A 20,557-nucleotide genomic window follows, 5' to 3' on the forward strand; every position below is an offset into this window, starting at 1 on the left:
AACACGATGATTGGTTTAGCATGTTTTCTGAAAATGCTTTAACGAGTTGCTTTTACAATTGGGCCAAGCATATAAAAAAAAGTGCAGAAGCAGATCTTACCTAAAACCTGCTTGTCAAAGTAATCAGTAGTTTCAGAGATACAAGCAGATGAATTGCAAATCCTGACATTTCCTGAAAGACTGAGCTTTGGCCTGCCCACGCCTGACTGCCCATGACTTTCAGAGTCAAATAGGGAGCCTCTGGAAGGAAAAGTGGAGGTGCCAAGCTATAATCTTACAACAAAAGGTGGAGATTTCCACTTACCTGAAATTACTGACCAATTTGGAATGCAGTTTTCAAAATGTTACCTACTGATTATGTATTTTATTTATCATATGCCGAGTTAAGTTTTAATTACCCACTTTTATAACAGTCTACTTTATAACAAAATCTTCCTCTGTAAAAATGAGATGAATGAAAAAGAAAATTTTAGTAGAGCCCCCAATATCCAACAGCACCTACTGGTAACCATGCAAAATAGTTTAAACATGCATTCCCAAATTTATTTTCCAGGATATGAAGGAGTCCCTGAGTTTTTCCCTGCTTTACTCTCTCATGTGGAGAAACTTCTAGGAAGCAACCAGAAGCAATCCTCAATCTTGGAGCTCCCAGCCTCTGTCCCCCAGTGTGAGGAGCACAATACGGAGAGGAGGTCCTTGCCAGAGCCATGCAAGAGGCGGCTTAGTTCTTCTTCCTATTATAGCATGTATACCCCACCCCTGTCTGCTGATTGTTGACAAATACCATGTCCACTTTTGTGGATTTTCTGGTGAACATTTTATGTATTTGTGGCAATGACGTAGACAAGCATGGAGCTTCTTCTACTGGATTGGAACCATGGGCCTCTGATGGAAAGTCAGTCTTGTTTCCCACAGCAACCAATCAGATTTTTCTTTTCAGACTGCACTGGAAGGTTGAAAGGAAGAATGGACGGTTGCTATAGGTAACAAGAGCTCTCCTCTTTCAGACAATTTGACAGAATGAATAAGGCCAACCTTGGACCGCACATTTCATCTCCCATATTTCATCAAAGACTTTTTAAACAGAATTTCTAAAATAATGGACTTTGACACAATCTGCACTGGCATTCATAGCTTCATTGGCACTGGCATTCATAGCTTCATTGGCACTGGCATTCATAGCTTCATTGGCACTGGCATTCATTAGCTGAAGAAAATGGACCCTGAATTTTTCACTTTTATTTAATTCTCACAGCAAAACTTGAATATAATCACAGAACAGAGACCGGAATTACATAATGACCATCTATGTACAGTTTTTGGAGGATCCAGAGCTACCTAGAACATTGCCTTATATTGACACTGCCGTTCTTCTGCTAATTGTAAATTAAATAAAAATAAAAAACAGTTAACATATTGGATAGGTTGTAGCCGACCCAACAATATAACACTTTCCAAAAACTAAGAACTAGATGTTCAACTTGTGGTGAAGCAAATGGACTTCAGAAGGTGGATTGGATAGATAAACTCTTCTGCGCTAGATATACAAAAAAAAATCTGAATCTGATCTGTAAAAGGGGCTCAACTATAGAAAAATTACTCAAAGTTAAGTTAAAATATAATCAATTGACAAGTTGTGCTTATTTTAATTGCAATAGATCAGAAGCTAAAATTTTCCAGTACCAAACAGAAATGCATTAAGCTAGGCAATGTGCATTAAATGTGTTAACAAAATAACCCAATGCAACCAGGTTCCAGTTTCTCCTCCTATGAATTGCAGTAAAAACAAATCTCATTGGATGTGATGACAATGCACCCAGTCATTGCACTTTTTCTTATTATGTAAGATTTTTTTTGTAGCTACAGTATGTCATTCTGCTCCACAACATCTATATCATGCAGGTGAGGAGCAATGCCTTAGCTGCATTATAGGAGTTCATTTTTTGTTCCTGGCTTAGTCTTGCCTAGCTTTGATATGCATAGAAGTGGTCACATTCCAGACAATAAGAGGCAAAAGGAAACCATACAGTAATACATATATATATTTGCCATGAGGCTAATATAAATATACACAATACATAGTGGAATTCCTCGTCAATTTGCTAACATTTCAAGAAAGCTTTATTTTACAATAGCAACAGATACAGCCTGCGGTTGTATAAATGGCATACAGGCCAGCGTAGAAGAATACCAGGGAATCGTGTACATGAGATATCAGACAATGCTCAAGATATGTGCAGATTATTGGCTGGAAGACGTAGGGTTGAACCTTCATCTTGTTTCTCTCAGCCTCGGTGGATTTCCTGCAAATGTTCTGCTGCCTTCCTCAGCTCTTCTTCCACCTCTTGGATATCACGCTCCTTAAAGACACAATAAGACAAAGCTATAAAAATGTATTTTTTTTTTTTTTTTCTTTTCAAATGTTTTTTATTGTATTTTTCAAAAAATGTAAAAATGTATTTTAAAAGCTGCCATAGACCTCACTAAGGTCTTCATTTATAATGGAGGTCCGATATTGCTATCTGTTCTGCACTGGACAGTGCTTACTCCATACCGTGCCTGCATTTTACGTTCCAATCCTAAAAGGCTGTGCTGTCCTATGATGTGCTTTTTGCATAATGCTGGAGAAAACACTCCTTGATTGGTGGAGGCGCCATGCATAGGACTTGGACAGGCCATGTGCCTAGTCTTTCCTCCTTCCCTATTTTTTTGGGGCTTTTGAAGTACCAAAGCAAGCAAAGTGCTAAACACGTTTGTAGTGCTTTATAAATGTGCACTTTTTTTTATGTATACAGTGGTATGGTCCAATCAACCTAAGTGGCAGTCTGACAAATCTTTAACTGATTTGGCCACACTGATGCACTGTACACACGACCGGTTTTCCCATCGGAATAAACTCTGAGGCCCTGTACCAGGGGTCTTCAAACTACGGCCCTCCAGTTGTTCAGGAACTACAATTCCCATAATGCCTAGTCATGTGTGTGAATGTCAGTGTGTTACAATGCCTCATGGGATGTGTAGTTCTACAACAGCTGGAGGGCCGTAGTTTGAGGATCCCTGCCCTGTACACACGATCAGTCCAAACTGATGAAAACGGACTGAAGTTCAGTTTCATCGGTTAACCGATGAAGCAGATGATGGTCTGATGTGCCTACACACCATCAGTTCAAAAACCGATCGAGTCCAACGCGGTGACGTAAAACACAACGACGTGCTGAGAAAAATGAAGTTCAATGCTTCCAAGCATGTTTCGACTTGATTCTGAGCATGCCCGGGTTTGGAACCGATGCTTTTGCGTACTAACCATCGGTTTTGACCGATCGGTTAGGCGTCCATCGGTTCAATTTTAAAGCAAGTTCTAAATTTTGCAACCGAAGGATAACGGACCAATGGGGCCCACACACGGTCGGTTTGGACCGATGAAACTGAACTTCAGTCCGTTTTCATCGGTTTTGTCCGACTGGGTGTACAGGGCCTGATGGTTTTTCCGACAGAGTTCTGAGGTAATTCCGCTCAAGCTGGCTTGCATACACGCGGTCACACGAAATTCCGACCATCAAGAACGCGGTGACGTACAACACTACGATGAGCCGAGAAAAATGAAGTTCAATGCTTTTGGGCATGCGTCGACTTGATTCTGAGCATGCATGGTTTTTAGTCCGTCAAAATTGCATCCAGACTAACGGAAATTCTGATAGAAATTTTTTTCATCGAAAAATTGGGGCACACACACAGACGGAATATCCGATGAAAATCTTCTGTCTGACTTTTTCCGTCGGAAATTCCGCTCGTGTGTACAAGGCATTACTGTATTTGATCTGTGTGGTCAGAATGAGAGCTAGCTGCGATTGTGCTTATGTGGCAAATTTAACATTATTTCTTAACATTAGAAGTGTGCAGGCTTACTTATGAAGGATTTACCCTTATCCCCTTACTTAGCATAACTGAGGAGTCAGGGTGTTAGTTTGACAGTAGCTGCCCTGTCAACTACCTGACTTGGTACAGTCTCTGAGATTTGGAATGCACGTGACATTATCAAAATAACAGAGCCTTGTACATCCTAAAGGAGAAGTACAGCCAAATCTTGTTTGGCTGGGCTTCTCCTATGGATAACAGGAGTGCAGTTCGTTCTGCCTTACAGTGGCCCATTTTCAGCAGACAGCAGGCTGAAGTCCGCTACCTGCGGACGTCCAGGCTTGGGAAAGATTGCAACGATATGGTCAGGATCCACCCACATGCCTGGACCATCACCCAGCTCAGCCTCTCAGCAAGCCACTGAGAGCCTGAGCCAGCGGCTCCCACCCCCAGTGAGCGTGGGGGCTAGGGTTGCCAACACATATGAGTTACACTGGTTCTGAGGTTAATTTAATGCAGATAAGGCACCAAGTAAGTTTAATTACACCTTAATCAGCCACAGAACCTGTGTAATTAATATGTGTTTTAATTTAAAGGGATAAGGTGGCAACCCTAGGGGGGCAGAGCAGAGAACAAGTGACTGTCAGTCACCAGTTCTCTGCTCAGGGAGCTCTGAGAACCGTGTAATCGGCGGTGTTCGATCACTCAGTTCTCAGTGTTAGTGTCGGCGGGGGACAGGTAGTGCCTGTGGGGGCTAGGTGGGTATGATTCCAAAACGAAAAAAAATCTCACACTTCTCTTTTAAGGCTGCGTTCACACTAGTGTATTGTGCATTCAGATAAAAAACCTTCTGCCTTTACAATCACTTTAACCCCTCCGCGCCTAAGCGTAAAACAAATCTCAATGCCTATGCACAATTTTGAAATCTTTGATATGCGTTAGGAAAACTACTTTATGCATCTAGGGGAAATATAACTTGTTTTATTTTATTTTTTTTAAGACAAATTATCTCCTGATAATACTGCCCCTGACCTTGACCCAAACACTAACCCTGGCACTGACCTGGATCAAACCTTGATCTAGGTATTTTTTTTATATTTATTTTTTTGATTTAATAATTTTTTTTTTTTTTACACACACACACACACACACACACACACACACACACACACACACACACACACACACACACACACACACACACACACACACACACACACACACACACACACACACACACACACACACACACACACACACACACACACACACACACACACACACACACACACATTTGCGTATGGTCGGCATTAAGTGTTTAAAATTCTGCATTGTACATGGGTTGCTCTGTCCCACATAATGGCTGCTTTAACTTTGTTCAAGTAATAGGTGAACTTTAAGACTCCGTTCACATCTAGGCGTATGGGTGCGACAATTGCAGTAAAATCACGTGAATAGAATCGTGGGACGCCCATCTCCCAAAGGAAGCTTGTGTACTTCTTTTGGGGCAACGGGCGACCCACGATTCTGTTTGCGTGTTTTTACAGAGTTTGGGGTGCTATGAAAATTGACAGGCAACACCTTGAGAATGCACGGGCGTCCCGCGATTTGCCGCTATTGCCAATCGCGGGCAGAATCGCAATCAGATTTGGAATGGGGAGATGTGAACGGAGCTTTTTTTATAGGAACAGACACAGAATTCTTCCTGAGGCCCCTTTCATGCTGCCGCGACTTGAAAGTCGCGCAATTTTACGGCCGTGATTTTGCCACGATTGTGACCCAAATTTAAGGGAATGCCTGTGTAGACTTGAGGTCTATGGACCTCAACTCGCATCAAAGTCAGACCATAGTAGTACAGGGACTACTTTGAAGTCGGTGCGACTTGAAGTCGCACAGATATGAATGTTATCATTGAGAATCATGGGATACAGCTTGTCATGCGACTCTGATGTCCAAAGTCGCAGGAAAAGTTGCACAAGTGTGAAATGGGCCTTACGAGCCCTGACAGAGCCCAGTATTTATGATAAAAACATTTATAGCTGCTGATGTTGTATCAAATTACTAAAGTCCAATGGACTCCCTAAAGAACCGCCATAAAGTCCGATTAAAACTAATTCTGAAAACATAGATATAATCTATCCTGCAATAAATCTAAGACACGCCAAAACTGCACATAGTGTACAGGGGAGTAGCATGCACTTTGCTACTAATTCTGGTTCAATATAAACTTATCACTGGGGTATAAAACCTTAGATAAATACAATTGCAGTGAGCAATTACTGATAACCACCCTGCCTCATTTTAAAGGAGAATTTCATCAGTGACAGCTCAGAGGCAGGTTTGCCAACCATCAGTAAGTTTACTAACAGTTTGAAAAAATCTATGATTGTTTACAACTGTCAGTAAAAGTCTGTTAGAGAGAAATTTTATGCCAGTAAAAATCAGTCCTTTTTTTCAGGCAGGTTATTGTTGGCTTGGCAAGTGTAAGACAGAACCCCTTGACAGCTTGATACAGCACCAGCTTCCACTTATCCAGGCAGAGCTTGGTACCGGTTGGGATTATTTCCATGATCCTGCTCCTCTAGTTCCGGCTGCAGAGTGATCTCAACTGTGCTCTGCCTGCCACCCCTCTGCATGGATAGGTAGTTGAAACCCAGTGCTTGTCTGGTGGCAACAGTTGCTAAAGCCTGTGCCCTGCAGCTACACTACACTCTCCTCCTGAGTAACTTATCCTGGTATCAGGTACTGTCAAGGAGGGGGATTTGGGGGTAGGCATAGAGCACTGTACTGGGGGAGGTGGCGGTTAAGGGGAGAAGGTGGTACCCCGAACCCTGCATTTTGTATGCAGTGCACCCCTGAACTCAGCACTCTGTACACAGTGCACCCCTGAAGCCTGCACTTTGTATGTAGCACACACTTGAACCCTGCACTTTGTACTTAATCCACACTCCTGGTATTTAATGTTACTTTAAGACCCTTCCCACTATAAGTGCAGGAGGTGATACTGTTGCCTCCTGAATGTGTTTTTTTCCCAGCCGAATGGGAATTTTACATTGGAATACTGTGTCACAACCACAAGCCAAGCATTTGGCTTTTGGCTGCTGCATAGCCACATTGAGCGCAACTGGCAAGTTTGACAGGCGATGTGTTGCTACCTGCGAAAGTTGACGCCCTATGAAGCAAAGTATCAAGGCCATAGCAATGTGTACTCACTCATTCAGTAAATTTTCCATGTTCTGTCAGTAAAAATGAGATTTAGTTTGCGCTTGTAGCTCTATACAAGTTACTCATTCATTCATTAAAACAAGTTGCGAGAGGTTGGCAACCCTGGTTAGGGGACATAACTACATTTCCCATGATGCTCAACTACACTGCAGAGTGCATGAGCATCATGGGAAATGGAGGTCCAAAACATCTGGAGTGCCAAGGTTCTCCATCACTGCCCTAGAGCTTAAGTTTGACATAAAATGATTTCACATACTCCCCCTCTGAGACACTGCAGCTCAGAGGGTTTCAGCAACAGGGGCAGTGCTGTCATAGGATGCATTAGGGTGAAAAAACATGAACCTTTACAACCCCTTTAAGGACTGTTAAAATGCAATATATTACAATTTTGTTTTTGGGTTTAGATACATTTTAAGGGCAAGAAGGAAAGGCAGAGAGTGACTTCTCATTCTGAAAGTGGTAGCTGTCTGGATTTTATCCTGTATCCCTTGATTCAGTGGTTTGAGTCACTAATCTAGAACAGGTATGCAGATAATGACTTCTGACTTAGGCCCCTTTCACACTTGTATGACCTGATCTTCATATGAACATGTGTTTCTGGTCAGTGGCTGAGAAAGTATTGAACTCAGAAGGTCACTATGAGAACCAGGCAACTAGCAGAGGAAGAACAGTTAAGACGGCTCTATGTTTTTCAAAGCAAAGGGCAAAAGTAAATGGGCAAAAGTGCACTCCCCCATTTTCATAAATTAAATGAGACGTGTATAGGTCATCTATTCTATGCAGCAATTGAACATCTGTAGCCCAGAAAATGGCAAGGTTGGAACATGGCGTAACCTGGGGATGAATTAAATAATTTGGGTACTTTTAGTATTAAGTATTTTTTTTATGTAGTTAGGCAATTAGATGGTGAAGGAGGTAGTAAACCTTGATGGGGGAGAGGGGCTAGCTTGAGATAAACTTTAAATACTTTTCACCCACTAATGTTGACTAGTATTCTCACTGTCTCACCTCAGCTCTATGCTCCTCTCGTTCTTCCATTTCCTCCAGCTCCCTCTCCTCTTCCTCTTCTCTATGTTCATGATTTCCAGGTCTACCATTGTGATGGTGTATCTCCCTCCCCATTTCATCTTCTTCTGGTCCATAGTAGTTCCTCTCCCTGTCCATGTCTTCTTCTGGGTGGTGGATGTGTCTCTTCTCTTCATGAGGATAACCATGCATGTGATTCTTGGAGTTTAAATATTTCAGGCGTCTGTCTTCAGTCTCAAACTGGGCTGTTTCTTCTTGGCTGGGGTCCTCTGCCATTCTTCTTTGGGATCCCCTTTTTCTTTTCTCCCATTCGTCATGGTCCCTTTGGTACCACCCTTTGCTGTTCCCATTGTATCCTCTGCCATGCTCCTCCTCTGAGCTGTCATCCTCACTCTCATCACTAATATTTTTTTTCTCCATGTCCTTTCTCTTGGTGGCTGCAGCATCCCTGGCCACATCACCAGCTCTTTTTCCATGACTGTCATCTCTCTTTACTGCAGGGCTTCTTTTGTCCTCCTCTTCCTCCAGAAGCTCATGTGCTTTCTCCTCAACTGATGTACCATGCTCTTTCTGTTTCACCTCCACTTTTTCGATCTTCTCAAACTCTTTCGATTCTTCATTTTCTGTTCCTCTTTTTGATTGCGTGTCTCTTTTAGGAGCAGGTACAGGACTCTCATTGGTTCTCTTTCTAAGTTCTTCTTCTTCACTGCTTTCCTGTCCTGCATGCTGCTGTGACTTTTCTAAAGGAAGCATAAACATAAGGAAAACATAGGCAAGTGTCACAGCTGAGATCATGGATTTTAGACAACACCCATTACTGTACCGTATAATAACATTTTGTTGCTCTACGTAAGTGAAAAATAAAATAAAAAAATACCCTAAATTGTATGATTGGTAGAAGTAGGAGGAGTAGAAAGAATGTTACATTGAACCTGCTATGCCCACCAAAGTTGACAAAAATAACATTACTGGTGAATTGCAGATGGTACCCAGGCTTGTCTTCAAATGCCTTTCTTTGTGTCTGGGGAAGACCCTGGATTCTATGGATTGTCTGCATACAGGAAAAAAAAACAATGTCTGTTCCAAGGAGCCAGGGTTTTCCCTGACCACAAAATACATTTTAAGGCAGGTACAAGTACATGTATGCACTACAAGATGCTTGAGGTTTACCATTAAATGGGGAACTTGAAAGGTTTACATTAACATGAAGAATGTTGCAGTCAGTTATACATCATAGCTATCAACAGAGAGACCAGAAATGTTGAAAAGAGGGTAGATATTATGTAGTCATGGTCAAGAGATTGTCACTACTGCCATGGGTAATACATGGGCAATAGTAAACAAGGCATTCTTCTAAATGAGTAACATAACATAAATACTTTTTCATAGATGAATGGTCATAGATAATTGATTGTCTTAATTAGACCCAAAGTGGTTTCAAGGTGCCTCATCCCTATATAGTTATTACAAAGGTGAATTTGTGGCCTGAGATTTTTAATTGGCACCAAGAATACAAAAAAAAACAAATAAAAATTCACAATACTTAATATAGTTTCTTAAACTATGCAATAGTCTGTAACATATATAAAGACACCAAAGAAAATGTACATAAATTCAAAACCAAAATATAAGTGTTACTCCATCATTTCATATTCCTGATATGTGCCTACTGTACCATGTACTTGTATGAGAACGTCTCCTGTTCTCTTTGTATTGCTTCCTCTGTGTGAAATCCCTGGTGATCCTGCCAGTCCCAATGCTTCTCTAATAACTGACCACACTAAGCAGGAGAGCACAGTTTGGTCAGTGTTCTGGCTGTGCTGGGAACTCCACCTCCTCTCCTCCAATGATTAAACTTGTCCTGAACCCCCCCCCCCCCACACACACACACACACACAGCCTTTCACTGGGAAGCTCAGTGTGCTGCTGCTGCTTCTCCTCCTCCCACTAGCTCTCATGCAGCTGAGGACAGAGGGAATGTGATCACTTATAAAAAAGGGGGGGGGGAAGGTATTTATCATTTTTTTTTATTATTATTATTTATACACAAATGTTTTGCCTTTCATTTCTATTTTAAGCTGAATGGGTTGTTTTACAAGGTGATTATTTACAATCATTTTAACAGTACAGCACATCTTCAATGCTTAAAGTTATATAGTATAGTATATGGTGGTTTTTACTCTCAGTATTAACTATTGGGCGTTAAAGCTTGAGAATATATTGATCTTGCATGGGCTTGTTGGGGTCCACCATATTTTTAGGTTTAGCAAAGTGACAAGGGAAGGTTCCTTCTAGCACAGGCAAAACCTTGAACCTTGATTGGGTGATGTCAAGGACATGAGACTTGGAGGTTATTAAAGGAGGCCACTGAGCTGATGGTGTTATGCCCCATACACACGCGCAGAATTTCTGCCAGCAAAAGTCTGATGTGAGCTTTTCATCGGAAATTCCGACCGGGTGTATGCTCCATCAGACTTTTGCTGGCGGAATTTCCAATATGCCTATGTTTTACTGCACATGTGGTTTCCTCGGCTGATACAAAAATTATTTTAAATATATTCTTGTTATTTTTTGTGTCTACCGTGTGCTTCCTGAGAAAAGGAAAAATTAAAATTCAATTGTATTGCCAAGGGCTGGGGCTGCTGGAATCCTTCAGACCATTACAGCCTCCTTAACTCCTCAAGGTTAGACCTCAATCCCCAAGGGATAAATCTTCCAAAGCTGTTGACTTTACCTCGATGGCTCAGGTCCTCCAGTTCTTTCAGGAGATGTTGATGACGCAGAATGGAGATTAGTCTTTCATCTGTAAAACCCAATAATGTAGATATTAGCAGGGGTTTTTTTCTCAGAGAACAGGACCAGGAATTCCCCCTATCGGAGTCACCTTCTGTCTCTGTCCCCCACCCACCTTTTAGAACTGTCCCTTGTTTCCACCTCCTACCCACCTCCCAGTACCACCCCTTTTAGAGTATCCTTTTGTGGTGCTGATGGACGGTATCATACAAATTACAAAAGACAGTATTGGAAATAGAGCTGCGCTATCTCAACTAATATGTAGCAATCAGTAACATAACGAATCCTTGTGCTATTATCATAAAAAAAGATAAGTGGTAGCATAAGCAGTATTAATAAACCACTTAATGCTCATGTCATATGAACCAGTAATATCGAATCATGTGATGATCTTATTAGTCCACAGAAACCGGTATAGGCTTAAAAAATCATTAACAGGTAGCATATGATGGCATCAAGTCACCCGTACGGGCAAAAGGTACAAATAGTGATTGAATAGGAATCCTCCTTGTGATGTTAGCAAATCACACTGACAAACAAAGTGTCATTGATATGCAATAAAGTCTGGCAGCTTACCTGTCTCCATGTGTTCATTAGAGGCCTGACCCTCTTTATGGCTGTCTTTTATCATCTTCCTCACTGTATGGCTCCACCCTAGGCCATCCCAGGAAGCCTATATTAACCACTGCACTGCTAGTCTGCTTTGCTGTTCAACCTTTGTTTGTAGCTTGTTCCTGTCTGCCGTGTGCTAGTTTACCTTTCTGTGTACCGACTTTGGCTCGTCTCTGACTTCTCCTGTTTGCCTGTTTCCCTGACCCTTGGCCTGTTCCTTGATTACCCTTGTCTGCCTGTTGCCCCGACCTCGGCTTACCCATCACTATCGCTTGTCCGGGTTGCTGCTTCCCCTCTCTCCCTGGGGAGCGTGACCTTGGGGACCCCAGGGGTCGCGACCTGGATCCAGCTGCAGCAAAGGCCATCCTCACCACCAGAGGCTCTGGTGAACACAAAGCTGGGTCTTAGACTCCGCGCCCTGGGGAATCTTGGGCTCATATTTCCCCTCTGTTTGCAGCAGTCGGCCAAAGGGTTCACTACCCTGTGGTGCATCCCTGACCCCAATGGGGTGCTCTTGTCACCTGGCCACAGGTGACCTGACACAAAGTGATTATTCACCACACTTACCAGCTTGCACAAGCTGAATCGCTTGTGGCTAATACCCAGCCAGGGCCTTTTCCTCCAGGAATAGCAAATCGAACCAGACCAGCTTTCACAACACATGGGCAAAACGGATGATCCACTGGGTTCAAGGGTTCTCAATTTTCATGGCAATCCGAACAAAGAGATACTCGCCATAGTGTAAAACCTAACTTCACATTTAACAGGTACAAAGTGATGCACTCACATTATAAATTGAATGTACAGGCACATTTTTGTAAAAAGTCGACCATTTTTGATCATTTTTTACCTATTAAATGTAAAGTTTGCTTTTACACTATGGCGAGTGTCTCTGTTTTCGGATTGCCATGAATACGGTGTCTAGGTGGGGACCCTTGAACCCAGTGGAAGGATAGGATCATCCGTTTTGCCCATGTGAAAGCTTATCTGGTTCGATTTGCCATCTGCTTGCCTTCCCTGGAGGAAAAGGCCCCGGCTAGGTATTAGTGCCCTTTCACACTGACAGAGCAGGGGCGTCGGTAGAAAAATTTTCAGCCGCTAGAAGGGCGCTTTTAACCCCCGGCTAGCGGCCGAATAAAGGGTTAAAAAGCGCTGCTGCCCATTATTTTAATGGGCAGGGGCGCTTTAGGAGCAGTGTATATCCTGCTCCTAAAGCGCCTCAAAGAAGCTGCTTGCAGGACTTTTTTTGATGGTCTGCCAGCGCAGCGCCCCAGCGTAAAGGCCCTCGAGGTTTCACACTGGGATTGCAGATGAGGTATTTTTCAGACACTTTACAGGTGCTAAAGCACCGGAAAAATGCCTCAAGTGTGAAAGGGGTCTCTAAGCCACAAGTGATTCATCTTGTGCAAGCTGGTAAGTGTGACATTCATGTGATGATGAATAATCACTTTGTTTGTCAGTATGATTTACTAACATCACAAGGAGGATTCCTATTCAATGACTATTTGTACTTTTTGTCCATACGGGTGACTTAATGCCATCATATGCCACCTGTTAAGGATTTTTCAAGCCTATACCGGTTTCTGTGGACTAATAAGATCATCACATGATTTGATATTACTGGTTCATATGACATGAGCATTAAGTGGTTTATCAATACTGCTTATGCTACCAATTATCATTGGTTTTTATGATAATAGCACAAGGATTCGTTATCTGTTACTCATTGCTACATATTAGCTGAGAGAGCGCAGCTCTACTTCCAGTACTATATTTTCCTTCTGTGTATATCTCACAGCAGAGTTGCTTCTTTTTAGACCCCCTATAACATTGAAGTGTTTTTACAGCGTTTTAGCGTTAAAAATAGCGCTATTAAAACGCTCATGAAATGCTCTCCATGCATCTCAATTGACCCTTTCACACTGAGTCCTGCAAACAGCATCTTTGGAGCAGCTTTTGGGCGCTGAAAAAAAAAACCGCTCCAAAAACGCCCATCTCCAGTGAAATGAATTGAAAGCGCTGTAAAAACGCCTTGCCCTTTCACCCTGAGGCGTTGCACTGGCGGGGCGTTGAGAAAAGTCCTGCAAGCAGCATCTTTAGAGCAGCTTTTGGGCGCTGAAAAAAAAAAAAACGCTCCAAAAACACCTCTCTCCATTGAAATGAATTGAAAGCGCTGTAAAAACGCCTTACCCTTTCACACTGAGGCACTGCAAAAACGCCCTAAAACCTTAGGGTCTTAGCGGTGCTTTACCAGCGTTTTTCGGGCGTTGACAGTGAGAAAGGGCTCTGAAAGCACTCGCGCTTTTTACATTGGGATTGCAGATGATGCTTCTTTCAGGCTTTTTTTAACGCCAAAGCGCCTGAAAAACGCTTGAATAACGCCCGAAAAACTCCCCAGTGTGAAAGGGGCCTTAGGTGTTATTTGTTCACAGTGCATTTTGTTTTTCTTTATAAAATTACAAAAGACAACAAGGAAAGCAGTAAAATAAATCACCTGCAGCCAGCAACAATAGATCCACCACAAAACAATACATTCCCCCCAGACCCTCCGCAACAAAATACCACCTCAGCAACAAAAGATCCAGCAATAGCCCCACCCCACAACAATAGATCTCCCAACAGCCAGCATCAATAGACCCCTCCCTCAACAATAGATCCCTCCCAGGAACAATTAACCCCCCCAGCAGCATAAGATCCCCTACAGCAACAAAAGACTTCCCCAGCAACAATAGAACCCCACGCCAAAATTGTTTCCCACCAGTGACATTACATTCCCCTGCAGGCAGCATCAATAGACCCTCCAGCCCCCTTGTCATTACATACATTCAGGGCAGGAGGTGCTGGAACTGTGTTCCCCTACTGACAAAAAGCCCTGGATATTAATGACCAAAAAACAATCTGAGCTTTGTGTCTCAACAAATCACTGTCTCGGAAAATCTGTACAGCCTTGTAGCAAAAAGTCAGCATCAAGTTTTCTTTTGCCAGCTGTGCTTTTCCAGAAATGGTTTGAATCAGACTGGCAACAATAGACATTGGAAGATGTGAGACCAGAACAAGGTCAATTTTGATTTGTTGCTTAGGGTACTGCATGACAATTAGCAATTAAGAATAAAACTCCATATAGAATAAGGCCAAATGGTGTATTAAATGGCCCTTTTACACGGGCGGACCGTTCAGGTCCGTCTGCCAGTTTTTTAGTCGGACCTGAACGGCGCTCCATGCTACTCTATGAAGCCTTGACATGCCCGCTGACATCCAACCCGCTCAAGGGAGGGGGCGAGCACGACACTCCACACCAGGGAGAAAGCCTTGCATTACTGTGTGGAGTTACAGACAGAAGAACAGAAAGTGAGGATTTCTCAGAAGAAATAAGGACATTTAAAAAGCAAAATCAAAGGATGAGGTAAAGGAAGCTATTTAGGGGATTTTTTTTTACAACCCCTTTAAGTCTATGAGTAATGCCGCGTACACACGATCGTTTTTCGGGTTGTAAAAAATGACGTGTTTTTTTTATGTCATTAAAAACGATCGTGTGTGGGCTTCAGAGCATTTTTCGGGTTCTGAAAAACGGGCCAAAATTTTTTCGAACATGCTCTATTTTTTACAGTTGTTTTTAACGTTGACGTTTTTCGGGTTGTAAAAAATGGTCGTGTGTGGGCTTAAACGACGTGAAAAATCTGCGCATGCTCAGAAGCAAGTTATGAGATGGGAGCGCTCGTTCTGTTAAAACTACCATTCGTAATGGAGTAAGCACATTCATCACGCTGAAACAGATAGAAAAGGGCAAATCGTCTTTTACTAACACAAAATCAGCTAAAGCAGCCCCAAGGCGAATGGAACTTCCCTTTTATAGTGCCGTCTTACGTGTTGTACGTCACCGCGCTTTGCTAGAAGATTTTTTTTTTCACGATCATGTGTAGGCAAGGCCGTTTTAATGATCAAGTTGAAAAAACTTTGTTTTTTCTAGAGCCTGAAAAACGTCGTTTTTTACAACCCGAAAAATGATCGTGTGTACGCGGCATAAGACTGCAAAGATAAGATGAGTTATTGAAGAACAGCATCCGAAAGAAAAACAACGCTTGATAATAAAAGCAAAATCATTCAGATTCTGCCTTTCATGTTTCTTAGGCAATATGGAAAACAAAGGTGAGACTGATTTCTTGATGCAGGTAAAACAAAGGACTCTGCTTATCAGTATTTTCACCCAAAATTCACACAACTTTCACCCAAGATTCAACATTTCTCAGGTGAAAATTCTGTGAATCCTGGGTGAGATTCTTGATAAACATTTAAAGTGGAATTCCACCCATAAATATAACATTACATCAGTAGTTTTAAAAAAATGTCATTAGTCCTTTACGAAAACAATTTTTTTAGATGCCTTTTTAGTGTTGTTGCTAGGCAGAATAGTTAATCTTCCCACTTCCTGCACCTAGGTGCTTAATGCTTCCTAACCTACACCGCACAGACTCCTGGGAATGTAGTGGGTGTAACTTTCCAGGAGTCTGTGCATTCCCCAGTCTCAAAGAATCATGTGACTTGGACAGCGGTGCTGAAACCTGATCTAACACTGCTTGTGCAGCACTGAGCATGTGCGAGATTTGCAAGGCTGAAATCCAGGAAGTCATACAGTCTGGCTTCATGATGCACACACTTAAGATGGCCCCAGTCAATTTCTATTTTATAAAGTGTCTAAATGCTGTAACAACCTAACAAAACGGACCTTAGTTTACAGACTAACTTTACTAGAATACATTAAGCTTGTGTATTACAGGGGTATTAATATTTCAAAAGTGAAATTGTGGCCGGAACTCCGCTTTAATATACATATTGTAAATTAAGCATTGTGTGACTGGATGTGGAAAGGTAAGGAGAAGCAAAAGGATACACTACCTTCCCTGAGTAGTCGGATGCAGCCACTGCTGACCCTCTCGGACCCCTGTGTAGACAATGACTCGGCTAGGACCTCCATGATACATCTTGTGACCTATAAATACAGGGATATGTTATTCCATATCCAGAAGATAGCGACATACCACTTAAACATGATATACATCAGCTTGGTCATCGAAACCCTACAAACCAACAACCACACCATGCACTTATTACATGAGCCATACTGCATACATTGTTTGCCATAACAGTTGCCTATTTTAGCAATGTGAATATTCTCTTCTCCCCTCATTGACTCTTGTAGCTGAAAATAATGATCAATATGGCAACTTATAAATTAAAAATATATTTTTGTGAAATTAGCCTATGTGTTAATACCGACCAACACTCAGAGTATCTATGGAAAAATCCTTACTAATCCTCAAAGGCACAAAAATATACAATGAACTCTACCTATGTACAACACTACAACGAGCCGAGAAAAATTAAGTTCAATGCTTCCAAGCATGCGTCGACTTGATTCTGAGCAAATGCGCAAGATTTTTTTCTCCGTCTGAGTTCCATCCAGACGAACGGAATTTCCAATAGAAATTTTTTCTTTGGAAAAAAAAGAGAACATGTTCTCTTTCTAAGTCCATTGGAATTTCCGATGGAAAAACTGAAAAGGGACACACACACGGTCGGAATATCCGATGAAAAAATTCCATCTGACTTTTTCCATCGGAAATTCCGATCGTGTGTACAAGGCATTAGCCATCTCTAATGCCGCATACACACGATCGGTCAAACCGATGAGAACGGTCTGATGGACCGTTTTCATCGGACCAAACCGATCATGTGTGGGCCCCATCGAGGCCGCAGACGGACGCCGGACCGGATGATGGACGCTGGGAAGACACCAAAACTGTAAGTAATGAAATCATATAACATTTTTTTTACAGGAATTTCGGGGGCAACTTTAGGGGTGCGCGGTATACGCGGGAGCGCGTTTTACCGCGATAAATACGGTATACTGTCTGCCCTCATGCTGTAAAGCGCTGCGCAAACTGTTGGCACTATATGTATAATAATAATAATAATAATAAATAATAATAAAAAAAAAAACACAGATACATAAGTAAAATAGTGTCCCCTTGGGAATCGAACCCAGAATCCCAGTTCTGGCTATACAGCCGCCATGCTAAACTTGTACAACACACAGTCGGGCACTTTTTCACAATATGTTATCAAGATAACAGAAGTCCATTATATTCAGAAGATTTCTCACCTTCTCTTCTTCCTCGGAAAGCTGAGTGGACAAGGGCATGGAGGAAACTGAACAGGAGAAGATCAATAATTATTTTTAGGAAGGCAGAAGACTGGTACATAATCAGGAATATATATATATATATATATATATATATATATATATATATATATATATATATATATATATATATATATATATATATATATATATATATATATATATATATATATATATATATATATATTACACACACAAACAGTACATACATATATAAGTAGCTAACTATACATTCACAGTATCCATCTGTCAAATTTAGAATTATCTGTCAAAAGAGCTGGTGGGTCTTATGCCGCGTACACACGATCATTTTTAAGCATGTCTAAAAAAGGAAGTTTTCCCAACTTCATCATTAAAAAGACGTTGCCCACACACCATCGTTTTAAAAAAATTATCTACCAAATCGCGGTGACGTACAACGGCACTTTAAGGGGGAAGTTCCATTCGCCTTTGGGCTGCTTTAGCCGATTCCGTGTTAGTAAAAGATGATTCGCGCTTTTCTGTCTGTTACAGCGTGATTAATGTCCTTTATGAACGGTAGTTTTACCAGAATGAGCGCTCCCATCTCATAACTTGCTTCTGAGCATGGGTGTTGTTTTAGCCCACACACGATAATTTTTTACAACCCGAAAAACAACATAGTTTAAAACGACGTTAAAAAATGCAGCATGTTCTAATTTTTTTTTTTTGTCGTTTTTCAGAACCTGAAAAATGATGTGAAGCCCACACACGATCTTTTAAATGACGTTTTTGAAAAACAACTTTTTTTTCATGCTGAAAAATGATCGTGGCATATGGGTGCTGGTGGACGACTGTCAATCAATTTCCAGCTATATAGCCTCAATTATCCTGATCATCCTATTCATTTAGGAAAACCTATGGAGTCCAGATATATTCTGCACTATTCTGGATTTTCTGTGGTGTCAGTATACAAAATTAGTGACCTATGCTCATCATTACAAATATTGGTTGGCCAGTCTTTAGATCAAGACTCATTTTGAGGTTCAGTCCACCCAAAGAATCTGAATTTATCTTAAATTGGTCCGATTGCGGTAAACTGAAGGCTGGTTGGTTTCTATGGGTACCTTCCTTGCTTCTCTTTTTCGAATAAGTTAGATGGCAGCTTGGTATTTCTTAACCCCCCTGGCTTTATCCCCGAGCGTGACTCAGGGTTGATTTTTTCTGCTATAATCGGTATCCCCGAGTCACGCTCGGGGTAGATATGCAGAGCCTGCAGCGTGCGCTGGCTTACCTTGTCCTGGATCCAGCGATGTCACCGCGCTGTGTGAGCGAGCGGGACCTCGCTCCATTCACACAGCGTCCTACTGTGCCGCCGATCTCCGTTCCCTGCGACGTTACGACGCAAGGGAGCGGAGATCGGCGCCAAACACATTACATACAGTATACTGAAATCTTATAGATTACAGTACTGTATGTAAAAAATACACACCCCCCTTGTCCCTAGTGGTCTGCCCAGTGCCCTACATGTTCTTTTATATAATAAAAACCTTTCTTTCTCCCTGCAAACTGTAGATTGTCCATAGCAACCAAAAGTGTCCCTTTATGTCAAAAATGGTTTTAGATCAGCTAAAAAACAGCGATAATAAATTATAATCACTTGCAGAATTGTGCGATAGCGATTTGTGGGGAACATCGTCATAAAAAAAAAAATAATAATGACAGCAACAATTCTGCAACTGAGAATATTTCAGTGATTTTGATTTGATTACATTATTGAATAATTTTTATTAGAATTATATTATTATTTGTTATAATTATTTATTATATTATAATTTATAATTTTGTTTTTAAAAAAATGTCATACCCGGGATGCCTATTAGATTCTTGTTTGGTCAGATTTAAGTGATGTATTCCTAAGAATTGCAGGCCTACAGTATAAAACGCCAAATTTCCTTGCAAATAATTGTACCGCTTTTGGTACGTAATTCCAGACAGAATCATACCACCAGGGAGGTTAAAGATGTTATGTTCTATTAGGCAGATCTGTCAAAAGACACCAATTGTGAGTGACCAACATTCAATTTGGCCACCTGCAAGAGTACCGTATTGGCTTTTTTTTAAAGAAAAGGTGTCCTAGGGGGAAAAGGCATGCTGGCACATCAGAAATCAGGTACAGCAAAACCTTGGATTGCGAGCAGAATCCGTTCCAGAAACATGCTTGTAATCCAAAGCACTTGTATATCAAAGCATTTTTTTTACAGGGTATAAAATAGAAGAGAGGCACCTCTAAATGTGTAGCAATATGTTGCTAAATGTTGTACCTTCATTAAATGTAACCTGATTGCTACACTTAGAGGCTCCTCTCTTCTTTTTTATACTTTTTTGTATTAAAACATTTTGCTTGTCTTGCAAAACGCTCTCAAACCAAGGTTTTACTGTATCTGGTTCTTGTTTAATAGCAATTATTTGTGATCAATAAATGATCCTCAAAGATATATGAACATAAGGAGTGCATCATGCATGTACTAACAAACACAGAGAGATAAACACATCCCTAATCACCAATGAGAATTGGGATTTGCCTGAAATGACCATTATCGCTGATGTAGCAAATATGTATACCTTTAAATAATATTGTTGATGGAATATTTCAATCTAATAAAGCATAGCAGTGAACCTTTTCTGCGGCGAAGGTTCTTACCTTGAATGCAGACAGCTGCCAGCAATAAACATTTCACAAGACCCATCCTGGATGTGCAGAGAATCCCTTGGCCCAGAAGCAGCAGGCAGTGATGACAAGAAGGATGAAGAGAGCCTGAGCCCCAGGCTGGACCAGAGTTTGCACACTCTGTCTATTGCTGCAGATTATATAGCTGGCACAGTGCA

General features: G+C 41.5%; 2 protein-coding genes across 2 annotated transcripts in view; one reads left to right on the top strand and one right to left on the bottom strand.

Moving 5' to 3' along the window:
- The window catches only part of LOC120913422 (inositol-tetrakisphosphate 1-kinase-like), a 49,116-nt gene extending 47,700 nt beyond the window's left edge, over window positions 1-1,416 (top strand). Inside the window, exon 10 of the mRNA XM_040323339.1 lies at window positions 554-1,416. Within this exon, the coding sequence (XP_040179273.1) occupies window positions 554-777 (224 nt within the window). The 3' untranslated portion in view covers window positions 778-1,416. The remainder of the gene's footprint in view (window positions 1-553) is intronic.
- On the bottom strand, window positions 1,227-20,557 carry CCER2 (coiled-coil glutamate rich protein 2). Its single transcript, XM_040323340.1, has 6 exons — window positions 20,373-20,557; window positions 17,672-17,718; window positions 16,405-16,498; window positions 10,841-10,909; window positions 8,089-8,846; window positions 1,227-2,360 (listed from the first exon to the last, which is right to left on the bottom strand). Exons 1-6 carry the CDS (start codon window positions 20,416-20,418, stop codon window positions 2,286-2,288), a joined length of 1,089 nt encoding a protein of 362 aa, XP_040179274.1. The 5' UTR covers window positions 20,419-20,557; the 3' UTR covers window positions 1,227-2,285.

This window comes from Rana temporaria, chromosome 9 (genome assembly GCF_905171775.1).
Source record: "Rana temporaria chromosome 9, aRanTem1.1, whole genome shotgun sequence".
NCBI classification, from domain to species: domain Eukaryota; kingdom Metazoa; phylum Chordata; class Amphibia; order Anura; family Ranidae; genus Rana; species Rana temporaria.

What these genes read in the sequence shown, in the direction of transcription:
- CCER2 (XM_040323340.1), bottom strand. Translation starts at nt 20,418, where the DNA reads ATGGGTCTTGTGAAATGTTTATTGCTGGCAGCTGTCTGCATTCAAG. An exon ending in TTTCCGAGGAAGAAGAGAAG is followed by an intron (nt 16,499 to 17,671) that starts GTGAGAAATCTT and finishes CTGTATTTATAG; the next exon opens with GTCACAAGATGTATCATGGA. An exon ending in CATCCGACTACTCAGGGAAG is followed by an intron (nt 10,910 to 16,404) that starts GTAGTGTATCCT and finishes TGGGTTTTACAG; the next exon opens with ATGAAAGACTAATCTCCATT.